Source organism: Hydra vulgaris, chromosome 08, assembly GCF_038396675.1.
Source record: "Hydra vulgaris chromosome 08, alternate assembly HydraT2T_AEP".
NCBI classification, from domain to species: Eukaryota; Metazoa; Cnidaria; class Hydrozoa; order Anthoathecata; family Hydridae; genus Hydra; species Hydra vulgaris.
In genome coordinates, this window is record NC_088927.1 from 29637094 (window position 1) to 29651970 (window position 14877).

General features: G+C 27.1%; 1 protein-coding gene across 1 annotated transcript; it reads right to left on the reverse strand.

Moving 5' to 3' along the window:
- Positions 1-4021: 4021 nt before the first annotated feature.
- On the reverse strand, positions 4022-5248 carry LOC136084270 (opsin-3-like). The gene has a single exon (XM_065804344.1). The coding sequence runs from the start codon at positions 5221-5223 to the stop codon at positions 4288-4290; it is 936 nt and encodes a 311-aa protein (XP_065660416.1). The 5' UTR covers positions 5224-5248; the 3' UTR covers positions 4022-4287.
- Between the last annotated feature and the right edge of the window lie 9629 nt (positions 5249-14877).

The window sequence follows — 14877 nt, forward strand, 5'->3', positions numbered from 1 at the left end:
AAAAGATGGGAGAAAAGAAAACAACAAATGTTATCAAGAAAAATGTGTGAAGCGCGGAACACTTAAAGATCTTAAATTAAAATTCTGTGAATCAATTCGAAACGAATATGCAAGCATGTTTTTATAATAGACACCAGTTCAGAATGTACAAATAATTAAAAGAAACAGTAAATGTGAACGAAGCTGTTATACATTTAGATTTTTCTGAGAACTATGTGTGCAAGAATTTTGCCGCAATTCAATCTTCACATTTTTTGGAGCAAGTAACAAACAAGCTACATTGCATACGGGAGTAATTTATAAAATGGGTGGACATTAGTTATTTACAACTATATCCGACTCTTTCAGGCACGATCCTCCTTCTATATGGGCACATCTAGAACCCGTGCTAATTGAACTCAAGATAAATAACCCACAAATTACAGATCTTCATTTTTTTTCTGATGGACCAATCACACAATATAGGAATAAGCAAAACTTCTTAATATTCTCTACATTGATATACGAATTAAAATTTAATTTAGCCAGTTGAAATTTTTTTGAAAGTGGGCATAGCAAGGGAGCACCAGATGCTATAGGAGGATCTGTGAAACGTCAGGCAGATCAATTGCCTAATATGGGTTGTGACCTTCTAGATGCAGAAAGTTTATATAATTTTCTTAACAATGGACATTCATTAATAAAGTTTTACTATATTGAGGGATCTAAAATTACTTCTTTTGACTCAAAATGTTTCAAAACATTAAAGGCTATAACAGGCACTATGAAATTGCATCAGCTGCAAACAGACAAAAAATTTAATGTTTTGTATCGAGATATAAGTTGCTTCTTTAAGAGGGCTACAGTTTGCACATGCCACAATTTAAAGCGATATACAGTATTGTGAAAAAGTTAAGAACCACTAAATAAAAAAAAAAAATTTTTTCAAATAAATTTAATTAATTTTTATTCTATAGATAATAGAATAGTCTTTTTTTTTCAAACATATTAAATATAGCATGAGAAAAAAGAAAATTTTTTTTTTTTGAAAGTTAGTTAATAGAACCTATAAAAAATAAGGATTAAATATTATGTGTTATTTTTTTTTTATATTTTTATTGTGAAAAGTTAAGAACGACAAAGAATTTTTTGTGCTAAATGCGGCGGAAACGTCTTTTTAAATTTATTTTTCCCTTTTTTTTTAAATATTCTTTTAATGACCTGAGTTATTACCAAAGAACCAATAAAAACATTTGAAAATAATTAATTTTTTTAAATACTTTTAAAAAAAGTATTTAATTTCAAACAAAAAAAAATTCTTTCCTTTTGAAAAAATGAGCAGAAAAGCTATTACCTATGAAGATCGTGTAAAAGTGGTGCATTTTCACCAGGAAGGTAAATCCGCTCGCGAAATTGGAAGAATAGTAAAGCGATCACATAGTTCGGTGCTGACAATCATCAAAAGATTCAAAGAGACGAAATCTTACGTTGATCGCCATCGTTCTGGAAGACCGCGTTTGACGACACCCAATGATGATCGCCTTTTAATCAGGTTGGCAAAGAAAAATCGAACCATGCCGTCGCATGAATTAAGAAGGGAATGGAAGCTTTCAAATGGACGTCAAGCCTCGGCAACACTTGTGCGTAGGAAACTGTTAGCTAACAATATGTTATGGAAAAAAGCTGTTCTAAAACCGCGACTTACCAAACGACATATAAAAAAACGAAAAGAATTTTGCCAAAGCGTCAAAGAATGGTCTAAACAAAAATGGAGGACAGTAATGTTCAGTGATGAGATGAATATCGAGGTTGATAACCGAAAAAACCGAATTATGATTCGCAGGCAGCCTTCAGAAAAATATAATCACGATTGTATCGTTCAAAGAACAAAACAAGGTAGCGGGTCGGTTGGAATATGGTGCTACATGACATATTATGGTTTCGGTATGTTAAATTATTTGATGGTCGACTTAACTCTACTTATTATGTCGATATTTTAAATAACAACTTGTTACCGTTAATTGATGCACTTGAGCAAAGCATTCCGTTCATTTTTCAGCAAGACAATGCACCATGTCACAGGGCTAAAATTGTCTCTGAATGGTTCGAAAGTAAAAATATTGAGCGTCTAACTTGGCCACCAAATAGCCCAGATCTAAATTGCATTGAAAATCTTTGGAGTTGGCTTGATAAAGGGATTGCCAAGAAAGCACCAAGGAGCCTTGAGGAGTTGCGCAATATTTTACCAGCAATACTTGGAAATGTTCCCAAACATATTTTAGAGAACTTAATAGACTCAATGCCAAATCGTATAAATGAGTGCTTAAAATTCATGGTAGAATTATGCGGTATTAGGTGGTAAAAATTATCGTTTTTTATTCTGTGGTTTTTAACTTTTTCACAATTTTTTTAAAATAAAAATTATCTATAAAATTTTAAATGCATTTTTTATATTTGTTTAAAAGTTTTTATCACTATTATTATTTTTTATTTTGTTTGTCTATTTTCTAAAATTTATTATTATTATTCTTTTTACCAGAAAAATATATTCGGTTAAAAAAAAATTTAAAAATAAAAATAAATTATGATTTGTTTTTTTTTGTGGTTCTAAACTTTTTCACAATACTGTATGTTTTCCAAAAACACTAGCACGGTAAAAAAATATTTGTGTATTTTATTATTTTGCTAATTTATTTGTTTCTATAATAATTAAATTTAATTTAAGTACTTCAATGAATTTCTCTTTATATTGCAGAACTTTAACAGTGATGAAAGTATTACTTCGGCCATTTTTTGCGATTTTTTTTGTGCGATCTCAAATAATTTAATTTTTGAACGCGCAATAATTTCAATCTCAACGATTAAAATGTGTAATATGTATGTACATACGTCATTATATAGTTACTGTTAAGAACACTCAACCACAAACTGCGTTACCATGTTAACTTTTAAATAATTTTTATATAAGAGTTGAATTGAATTTTTGTGTAGCAATGCAAAGAGTTTTTTTATGCGATCCGTATCTAACCCCATAAAAAAATGTTTTTAATATTGTTTCGAAAACTATTTTTTATAGGTACTCCTGAAGTTTTATGTGATTTTTTTTCATGCGTTTTCTTTTATGCGGTCCCTATCTACCGCACAAAAAGAGGTTTAAGTGTATTATCATTTTATGTAAGACTCGTTTTTACAGACTTACTAAACAGGGGTGTTTTAAAAAAACTTCCGATAGTATAATGTTTATATTCTCGAAGTGTTTTTGTAAAGATGATGTGTTTAGATGAAAAAAGGAGAACGTTTATTTTATTAAAGTAAAGTTTACATAATTGTGTGTGCTTAACGTTATAATTACCAATATGATGAATTGAGGATGTTCCTTTTTTTTAACTTTGTTTCAGTTATACCAATAATGGACAGGGGCGGATCCAGCATTTTTTGTTCTTTGAGAAAGTTAACTTCCAGACATGGAGCAAACTTCAAACATTTATATGTTTATACTTATGTCAAATAAGGATGATTGGAGCCTGGCAATAACAAAGCCCTTCTTTTTTGCCACCTCTGTTTCTTAACTAGACTTATATTTATAGATAAAGTTTAAGTATAATCTTTTAGTGCTCAATAATTATGACCATATAAAATTTGTAACCCCTTAAATTGAGGGGTGGGGTGGAGTGGATTTAAACTTTATATGATCATATTTTTTGAACATTCAATATTTTCTATAAAATTTATAACTATATATATATATATATACACATATATATATATATATATATATATATATATATATATATATATATATATATATATATATATATATATATATGTATATATATATATATATATATATATATATATATATATATATATATATATATATATTGACATTATAATAAACTATATATGTATATATATATATATATATATATATATATATATATATATATATATATATATATATATATATATATATAATATATTTTGACATTACATTTATATAATATCTTTTGACATTTTTTTATATGATAACATATATCTTGATATTTTCATAAAAAATTACTTAATAAATCCTTTGGGCTCACATACTTACCAGATATTGGTAACAATCGCAAAATGCGTTTGTCTTACAATAAAGGATGTGCAGGTAATTTTAGAGTCTTCGATCTTGGATATTTTGTTATCAACGTTTTGTTTTTTCAAGCGTTTGATTGGTCGGTATTTAATTTAAGCATTTCTTTTTAAAAATTTCACCACAACATTATGCTCGTGCAACTTTACCACGTTACGCTGGCGCAATTAGCTGTAGATTCAATCATCACATGGATGAATCGCTGAGGTTTTATTACTTCTATTTCGAATATATTGAACTATCCTTAATTCAAGTACTTGATTTTTAAACGATTTAACAATAAAACAATTAATGATAACGTTAGTAATTGTGGACAACTTTGCCAACATAGCACCTGCTGTCACCAACTGTGTCGGTATAGTAATTTTTAATATTGTTAAAGTACCAATAACAGCATAAGGTGTCCAGATTAAAAAAAAGGTTGCTGTTGATAAAAGACATACTTTTAAGTAATCTATTTCTAAAATATCGAGATATATTTCGTGGTTTTGATTTTGACACACTTCGCGCGCCTTTCTTTTAGAAATAACTTTTTTGCTGGTGTATAATGTTGTTGATATTACTATAGCCGGTAACACATTGCAAAATACCAATATTGTTAAAAAATATGATATAGAGTCTGATTGTGTTAATTTCCAATCCAATGAACATCGCTTTCTATCAGGATCTAAATCATATGTAGACCAGCCAATCAATGGAAACGTTGCCCAGCTAAAACCGTACAAATAGCATATTGCTATTAAAGCTGCCTTGACCCACATCTTCTTGCAGGTTTTGTAATAAAAAAAAGGATATTTTATGACAATTGTTCTTATAAAAGAAAGCACTGATATGTGTGTTATACTTGTTACAGCGCACCCAAAAACTGCAAAGCCGCTTAAAATGCACAACCGAGTTCGTTTTATAAAAGATCCATCAGATGTTAGTATATCAGGAGTAAACCCAATAATTGATTCCAACATGTTTATAAGCGAAATGCTGGTGATAAACAAATGAGTTATTTCTTTCTTCTTCACTTTAAATAAAACAATATAACAGGCTGTTGCGTTTAATATTACTGACGTAAAAAGTATTGAGAAAAGAAATAAGTTGAAAGCAGAGTTGTTACTCGTCATTATTAAGAAGTTAAGTGGAAGCAGATTTACCTAAAAACAAAGCAGTAATTTAAGTTAGTAAAATAAAAAAATAAGAATAGAAAAGATAAAATAAAAAAATATTTTTTTAATAATCTTCTAATTGGAAAACCTTTGAAACTGAAACAAGAATTAATTATATATATATATATATATATATATATATATATATATATATATATATATATATATATATATATATATATATATATATATATATATATATATATGTATATATATATATATATATATATATATATATATATATATATATATATATATATATATATATATATATATATATATATATATATATATATATATATATATATATATATATATATATATATATATATATGGAGCGTGAAACGGCATCATGGGTTAATTTAAGACGCTTTATTTTTAAGCAATAGTCTTCATGTTTGCTGATTATTCGTGTTTATATATTCGTTTTTATGTATGTATGTATGTATGTATGTATGTATGTATGTATGTATGTATGTATGTATGTATGTATGTATGTATGTATGTATGTATGTATGTATGTATGTATGTATGTATGTATGTATGTATGTATGTATATACTTGTATGTATGTATGTATATACTTGTATGTATGTATGTATGTATGTATGTATGTATGTATGTATGTATGTATGTATGTATGTATGTATGTATGTATGTATGTATGTATTTATGTATGTATATAATTTTATTTGTGTGTGTATATTTTTGTATGTATGTATGTATGTATGTATGTATGTATGTATGTATGTATGTATGTATGTATGTATGTATGTATGTATGTATGTATGTATGTATGTATGTATGTATGTATGTATGTATGTATGTATGTATGTATGTATGTATGTATGTATGTATGTATGTATGTATGTATGTATGTATGTATGTATGTATGTATGTATGTATGTATGTATGTATGTATGTATGTATGTATGTATGTATGTATGTATGTATGTATGTATGTATGTATGTATGTATGTATGTATGTATGTATGTATGTATGTATGTATGTATGTATGTATGTATGTATGTATGTATGTATGTATGTATGTATGTATGTATGTATGTATGTATGTATGTATGTATGTATGTATGTATGTATGTATGTATGTATGTATGTATGTATGTATGTATGTATGTATGTATGTATGTATGTATGTATGTATGTATGTATGTATGTATGTATGTATGTATGTATATGCTTGTATTTGTTTATGTAAAATATCATGCAAAAATTAAGTTAATTCTGAACAAATATATGCTTATCTGAGTATAATTAAACGCATATATATCTAGTGTTTGCTTAAGAAGCCGTAGCGCAGTGGTTAGCGCATTTGCCTCAGAGATCCATGGCTTAACGCCACCTCTGGCCAAGTTTTATATCATCGGTAAGAAAGGAGATGTGAATTTTCTTTCAAATGTTCATCCACGGTGCTCTGTGATAAGACCGTAAGGACTTTAAACACCTAAAATAAATATAATATTTTCTTATAAGCAGATATACACTAACAAGACTTGATAGTGAACGTCTGCTTATTAGTCTTTTATGCTGACCTGCGTTTTTACTTTTATTTCTGTCAACCAATGTCAATTTTGGTACATTGAAATTAAATACACACTCTCTCAAGATACTCCTTGCTTTCGATGATGTTTCAAAGCATTTTTAACATCTTTTACCTGTTGTCGTTGTTTGGCACTTTGTTAATAGTGATCGTTTTTCATTTTTTATACTATTTTTCCAGGCCCTATTAGAGGGGATGTAGTTGGTGCGCCGCACTAGGGTTTACAAGAGTTAAGGGGCCCATGAATAATATATATATATATATATATATATATATATATATATATATATATATATATATATATATATATATATATATATATATATATATATATATGTATACAAACATTTTTTAAGTTATAACAAAGTTTTTTTTATAAAATCGATATAGTGGTAAATAAATAATGGAAAGAAAGACATTACACCGCAATTATAAAACTTGTCGTTGGTTAGTCTTCGCTTATGCTACGCTAACTTGGTAAAGCAAAGTTAAATGGTATTAAATTTAAAATAGAACTTTATAAAATATGGGAATGTAAAATGAATGAAATAAAAATAAATTTTTACTTTTTTTCTTTAGTTTATATATTTCTTAAACATCTTTTTTTATATAAATCTTAAACTATGTTATTAACAATGATTTATCGATTTAATGTGCAATATTAAATTATTTCATCTCAATCTCTGAAAATTTTTTTTTTCTACAAATTTCTTACTTTGTTGATTTCTTTTTACAAATATGCTTGACTTAGATACTGATTCAGATCCTGGACCTGGTGCTACAGAAAATTTTAAATTAAGTAATGATTCACTTCACCAATCAAGTAAAAAACTTGATTTTGGATTCATTACAGCAGAATGTCTTTCTCAATCAGAAATATATAATTTTATTACAAGAGGTCATATTGACTTTTCTTTAAAATTGCCAAAAGATGATAATAATCAAACATTTCCAGAAAGTATATTAAAGTTTAGAAACATTAATGCAGAACAGCGTACCCGAGACTGTCTTGTATGGAGCAAGCATAAAGCTTCTTTATATTGTTTTCCTTACCCATTATTTTGGAACAGTGTCTGTCCCAAGCTAAGTATTGGTGAATCAAATAATGGAAAGTTTTTAGGTCTGATCGAGTTGCTTTCTAACTGAGACCCTATTTTATAGGAACACGTTTTAAAAGTAGCTGAGTCACAAAAAAATGGGGGAAAGACTGCAAGTACATTACCTCTCAAATGGTTCCCAAAATGAGTTTATTGCAGAATGTTCTGATCTTATTAAGCAGCATGCTTAGGAAGAAAGAAATTCTACAAAGTAATACGCAATAATTGTAGATTCTACAACAGATTCATCACATGATGAGCAAGCAACATTTGTTTTACGTTACCTAGTTTGCCATGAAACGCAATATGAAATTGTGGAATGATTCTTGAAACTTGTAGATTGTAGTGACAAAAATGGTTTTAAAAATGCTATGCTTTTTCCTTATGGCTGCCACACACTTAACTTATGTGGTAATATAGTTGCTGAATGTATTCTAGAAGCCATAACCTACTTTGGAACTATGCATACAATATTCCTTTATTCAGTTGTAGTCCGAAAAGGTCGGAAATATCTTAGCGTATTGGTTGTTCTCTTTATAGCATATTTGGCAAAAGGTGGTCAGATCGAATAGAGAGTGTTAAACCATTTGTAGCTAAAATTCCAGGATTAAAGCTGGCTTTGGAAGACTTGTTTCAGCTAAATCTTACTCCAAAAACTAGAAGGGGAATTCGTGGAGCTATTTCTTATATCAGTAATTTTACCTGCATTGTAATGTCAGTTATGTGGCACAGAATATTAATTCCTATTGATATTTGCAACTAAGTCATTCAAGCAGGTAATGCGACTTAAGATATGCAAGTTTCAAATATAGAAAGCTTACTTTCACTATTAGTAGCTATTCGTAACAGTTGGAAAGCAATGCAGAATGAAGCTAAGCTTGTTGCAACTAGCCTTGGTATAGAAATAAAATTGTTGAGTAACGATAGTAGAAAACGATTCCACAATAATAATATGAGTAAATGAGTGAGGCAGGCGAATCTCCCTTGGAATTCCAATTCTGAAAGCAAATTTTCCATGTAGTATTAGATAATGTTATTGGAGAACTTACAGAATATTCTTTTTTGTTTAAAAGCTTGTTATTTCAAACGTTTAAAAACCTTCATAGTCCTCTGATCACAATTTTTTAGTATGAGAAGATTTTTAGAAGAGATTGAAATGGTATCTATACTTGTTAAATATTTCGGTTACAAAATCAGCATTTTAAATGTTTTTATTATTTTTTTTAATTAATAAATTTTCAGACAAGAGTATGGTTTATAATTGCATAAAGAGAAACCTAAGCTGTGATAAAGCTACACATATGAAATACAAATAGACAGAAATAAAGTTACTAATTAAAACATTTTATGTTTTTTGATTTATTTACTCTTTTACGTTCTAAGAATTGTTTTCATGAATAATATTTTTCAATTTAACGCTGTCTTATTATTCTGTTCAATTATTTAGTTTTTTGATAAAAATAACGAACCTTGCGTATCTTCCCAAATATAAACTGCTTCATCAGATCATTCTAAAAAGTGTTATAGGTGCCCCAAAAAGTTAACTGATTGTGTTGTTTGCAAAGAAGTTTGGGACGATTTCCATTTGAGATATTTTTGTTATTATCTAAAATATTTTAAAAACTGTGGTGTTAAGTTGGTCCCAATTTTTTTTTAATTTTTAATTTTTTTCAATTTTCGGTCTGATATTTTCAGAACAGCTGTGATTTGTACAAGTTTTATACATTTTCCATCGTACACTGAAATATTAAATGCTTTGGCAGAGTGCAAACTAGAAAGTATATCTCAAAACCTTAGTGTCAGTTAGAGGACATTTCCTACAGCACCAACAAAGTTGTTTTGTTCAGAAGTGTTAAAAAGTAAGCTACTTAGAGTTAATTTTTGAAAAATGTTTAAAACTTTGTAAGTTTTAAACATTTTTCAAAAATTAACTTATGCTGTAACTTTTACATACTAAACTATATAATGGTATTTCACATATCTGGAAAATTTCAATTTATTTTCCATTTTCTGGTCATTTTTAATAGCTTAAGGAGTGTCAAATGTTAAAACCGTCGCTCTGACGGAATTACATATATATATATATATATATATATATATATATATATATATATATATATATATATATATATATATATATATATTTCAATATATTTCACGGAATTTCATATATATATATATACTTCAATATATTTCACGGAATTTCATATATATATATATATATATATATATATATATATATTTCAATATATTTCACGGAATTTCATATATATATATATATATATATATATATATATATATATATATATATATATATATATATATATATTGCACCGGCACATTTTTATCCTCTCCATGGTTATGTATTTATCAGAAGATAAGATTAGTATTAGCATGTTAAAAGAGAAAAATGGTGTTCTTTTTAAAAAGATATCACTTCTTTTTTTTAAGGTTTTTAGTTAAAGTTATTTATACTACAGAATTTTTAAACCACTCTTTCACGTTAACTTCCACTTTCTAGTAGGTAAATACGGGTTAAAAAAACTGTTAAAGACTCATTGTAAATTACATCTGTTTTATTTTTGACTCTTTTTTATTTTTCTTAATAATGAGGATGGCTTTTTATTACATTTTATACAATTGTATCTTTTGAGTGCCAAAAAAAAATTAGATAAAATCTATAAATAAACAATGATTTTATTTTAGATATACCACATTTTATGCAAAACACAGCATTCAGCAACTAAATAAAACAAAGCTAACCTAAAACTAACTTGCTTAAAATAATAGTACTATCATATTTGAGTCTTTTATTATTATGTAGATCAAGGGTTTGGTCAATTGCAACCAAACTGTACGAATTGAATAAAAAAATCTGTGAAATAAAAATATGTGAAAAAATAAAAAGCCTCAGGATTTCAATACGCTTTCGACATTCACTTGGGAAATAAAGTTTCATTTTGTTCAAATATCCTATAACTTTGCCACAATTGGGTTCATCATTTTGTTCAGAAATCTTAAAACTTTAGAATAGTATGTAAACAGTAACATAAGTGCCAACAATATAGTTATGCTTGATTACAGTTTTTTAAGAAATTTATTTAGATTTTGTGATGGGCACACTCTATTTATGGGATGGTGTAGATGTGGATCGTGTATAGTTATGGCCTTGTATAATTATCTTATCCGCCTATTACAACAGAGTATTTATCATCGTAAAACACGTGCTTTTACATTATAAATACTTTTCCTTTCTTATTTACGTTGCAACTTTATTAAAAAAAAAAGTCACTTACACATAATCTTAAGATACTGTTGATAAATATGATCACTAAGGTAAACTTTAATTTATGAAAGATTTGAAAAAATGTTTTCAAATTGTGAACTACGCTGAACTACGCTTTGAACTGCGCTGACAATAATCCCTTTGTTCAAAAACAGCGGTTATTTAAATTATTTAGAGTAATAAAGGCATATGAATTTTGAAGTTAATTTTTGTTTCACAGGTGAAGAACACCAGGTCCACCTGCTGTCAGCATTTTGAGAAAAATGAGTTTCTATTTTTTGATGAAACCTTTTCAATTTTTATAAGTGAATTTTTAAAGCATACAACTGAATATGTTCCCAAGTGGCAATAAGCAGCTGAAGCGCAGTTTTCATCTTTTTTGCTTTATTCTTCCTAATACTTCAACTTGTGTTTAATCATTGTGTTTAAAATTTAGGTTTTTACTTGGACATCTGAAAAATTTGTTTAGACATGAAAGTTATTGTTTAAAAGTGGATTTTTTGTTTAATATTTTCTATACAAGGTCGACGACACGGGTTTCGAAGTGGGGGTTACTAATTTAAAAAAGAAAAAATTCTAAACTTTAAATAAAATCATTTTCTTGTACAATTTACAGTTTTTGGAAATGGTTAGAAAAATAAAAAAAGATACAGATTTGAATTCGTTTTCAAAGATTTTTATTTCATGCCATTTTACAGGAAAGAAAGGTTTATAAAAAACTGGATTTAAAATAACCTCTAAAAACCAGAAGTGGGTTTCATGAAATCGATGATTCGTTACTAAAGAATTCTTTTGAAACCAGAAATTACTGGTAGGGTGTTAACTTTAAAACAATTTTTTTATTGTCAGCCAAAATGTGTCCAATGACGAAGGCTATATTATATTATTCTTTGGACTATTTGTTGGTAATCCTATGCAAAGTCAAAAAAACGTTTGGATATAAGAGCATTGTATAACAAAATACAGCATGAAATTCAAATAAATAAAAAACAAAAACGCTGTAACTAAGCAAAAGCGTTGTAACTGACAACATGGCTAAAATTGAGTTTAGTGTTTAATTCCATGAAGTCTTTAGTTAGCATTAATCTGGAGGCATATGCGATTCTACGAATAAAATGAGGAGGGGGATGAATCCTTAGAAAGTACAGACTGGTTCCTTTAAAAAAAAAAAGATCCTCAAAACTAAAATTTACTGAATTGTGACTGAATTGAGAAACTGAATTGTGTTAACTACCCCACTAGCCAACTAAACACGTCAAAAATTGACTATAACTTTAAAATCACCTTCTTTAGAGGGAGGGGTGAGGCACCTTTTTACAAGTATGTTAAGATCAGTTACTAATCTATAATCAAAAGAAATTCGTAAAATAAGATTAAAAAAAAAAAATTACACCTAAAAATAAGGATGATTTAGGGAAAATTTAAATTAAAAACCAGTTATAAAATAGTTGTTAAAAAAGAAAAATAATTTATAATTAAAAAAAAAAAAAGGGAAAATAGAATCTTAAAAAGAATTTAATTCATTAACATCGTTAAGAAGTTTTTGTTTGAGTTTTGTTTGAATACAGAAAGCGAAGAACAAGTTTTCAGCTGGTTATTTCATAAAGTGTTCCATAATTTAGGTCTTCTGATGGAAATAGAAAATTTAGTAACCAACTAGTGCATTTTGGGTTGCTCATAATTGTAATTTGAAAAACTAAATTCTTGTAGGGTAATCGTGATTAATTTTATTGAAAAATGTATTAAATATTATAGGAGTTACTTTATTATGAAGTAACTCCTATATTTATTTATATATAGAATTTGATAAAGGTTTAGTTGAAAAACAATAAATATGTGATGGTTTTTAAGTAGTTCTTTAGAATGTGTGAATTGATCTGCACCTGAAATAATTCGAACAGCGTGTTTTTGTCTACTAACCAATTTTTTGACATTAATTACATTAGAGCTGCACCATGCAATATTTGCATAGTTTATATAACAATGTATGATGGAAAAATATAAGATTTTCAGGCAGTTTTGGCTTAATAATTGCTTTGCTTTGTATAGAATGCCATCGTTTTTCGAAACTTTATCTTCTAACGTTCTTATGTGTTTTTTCCATGTCAAGTTTTCGTCAAGTACCACTCCTAAAAACTTTAATGACTCTCTAATTATTTTATAGTTGCCAATATAAAGATCAGGAAGTTAAAATGGAATATTTTCTTTATGGTGAAATCTATGAAAAAAAGTATACTTAGTTTTATTTAAATTTAAGGACACTTTGTTTGCCTTAAACCACTCCGCTAGATTTAAAAATTCCTTGTTTACTATTTTAAATAAAAGGTTGACATCTTTATCAGAATAAAATAAATTCGTGTCATCTGCAAATAAAACTTAATTGATAATGTTTGAAAACCTTATGAAAAACGTTTACATAAAGTTATATTCAAGTTTTTTTTGTAAGAATGCTATGGTCTACTGCATCAAAGGATTTAATAAGATCTATGAAAACTTCTTGGGTAAACTTACTTTCGTCAAATACTTTAAATATATCGTAAACAATATTAATAATGGCATGGTCAGTTGAATACCCTGACTGAAATCCAAACTGTTTGTTTTAAAGAATATTATTTATTTTTAGAAAAGTTAAAATTCGGTTATACATAATTTGCTATAAGATTTTCGAGAAGCAAGGTAGAGTTGAAATTGGTCTGTAATTTTCAGGATTAGAAATGTCTCCTGATTTATAAATAAGTATGAACCTCGCAATTTTAAGTTTCTCCGATAAGTACCTAGTTTTAATGACAGAATAAGTATTTTATCGATTTTTTAATTACATTACTACTAATATTATCATAACCCACACTTTTGTTTAGTTTTAAAAGATATACTGCATCTAAGAGTTCCTTTTCAGAAATTTCATAATTATCCATCTTAGAGGCCTTATTAGGAGTAAAATATGACTCAAAGTTTACATAAGTAATTTCTATTTTCGACGCTAAAATGGAACCTACACTAACAAAATATTGATTAAGTGTTTCAGCAATTAAAGATTTATTTGTAATAGTTTTATTTTCAATGTTTAGAATGCTCTGAGTGGACTCAGTCCACGATATAACAATTTTATTTTTAAAAATCTTTATTAAGAATATAACACACACACCTACTTACTATGAAATTTGAAATACTTTAGTAATCAAAAACTTTGATTTTTATCAATTTCTTTTACATCTTTTAAATTTAAATGAATAAACTTCTTCAATAAAGTTTGGTATTATAGATATTATGTTATTGGTTTTAGGGGCGTCTTTTTTACTAATTAATTCTCTTTTAAATCTAGCTCATATTTTTAATGAACTTTGTTATTACATTTAGTTTAATAAATAATGTAATATAAGTGTTCCCATAAACAAAAAACTTATATGTGTGTTGTTTAAAAAAAAATTTTTTTTTTTAACATATGTTTTAGCTTTTTTCATTTTGCGTTTAAAAAGTTGCGTAGTAAAAATTTTAGAAATTTTCTGAACCATCTTAAGTTTTTAAGTAATCAATCTGTTTAAATTAAAAAAATTAAAAAATTATCTTTGTAAAAGATCAAATTGTAAAAGCTTCGTGAACTTTATTTATTTTTTGTCTGTTTTATTTTCAGTTATGGATAAGAATAGAAACTGAAAATTTTATCTTTT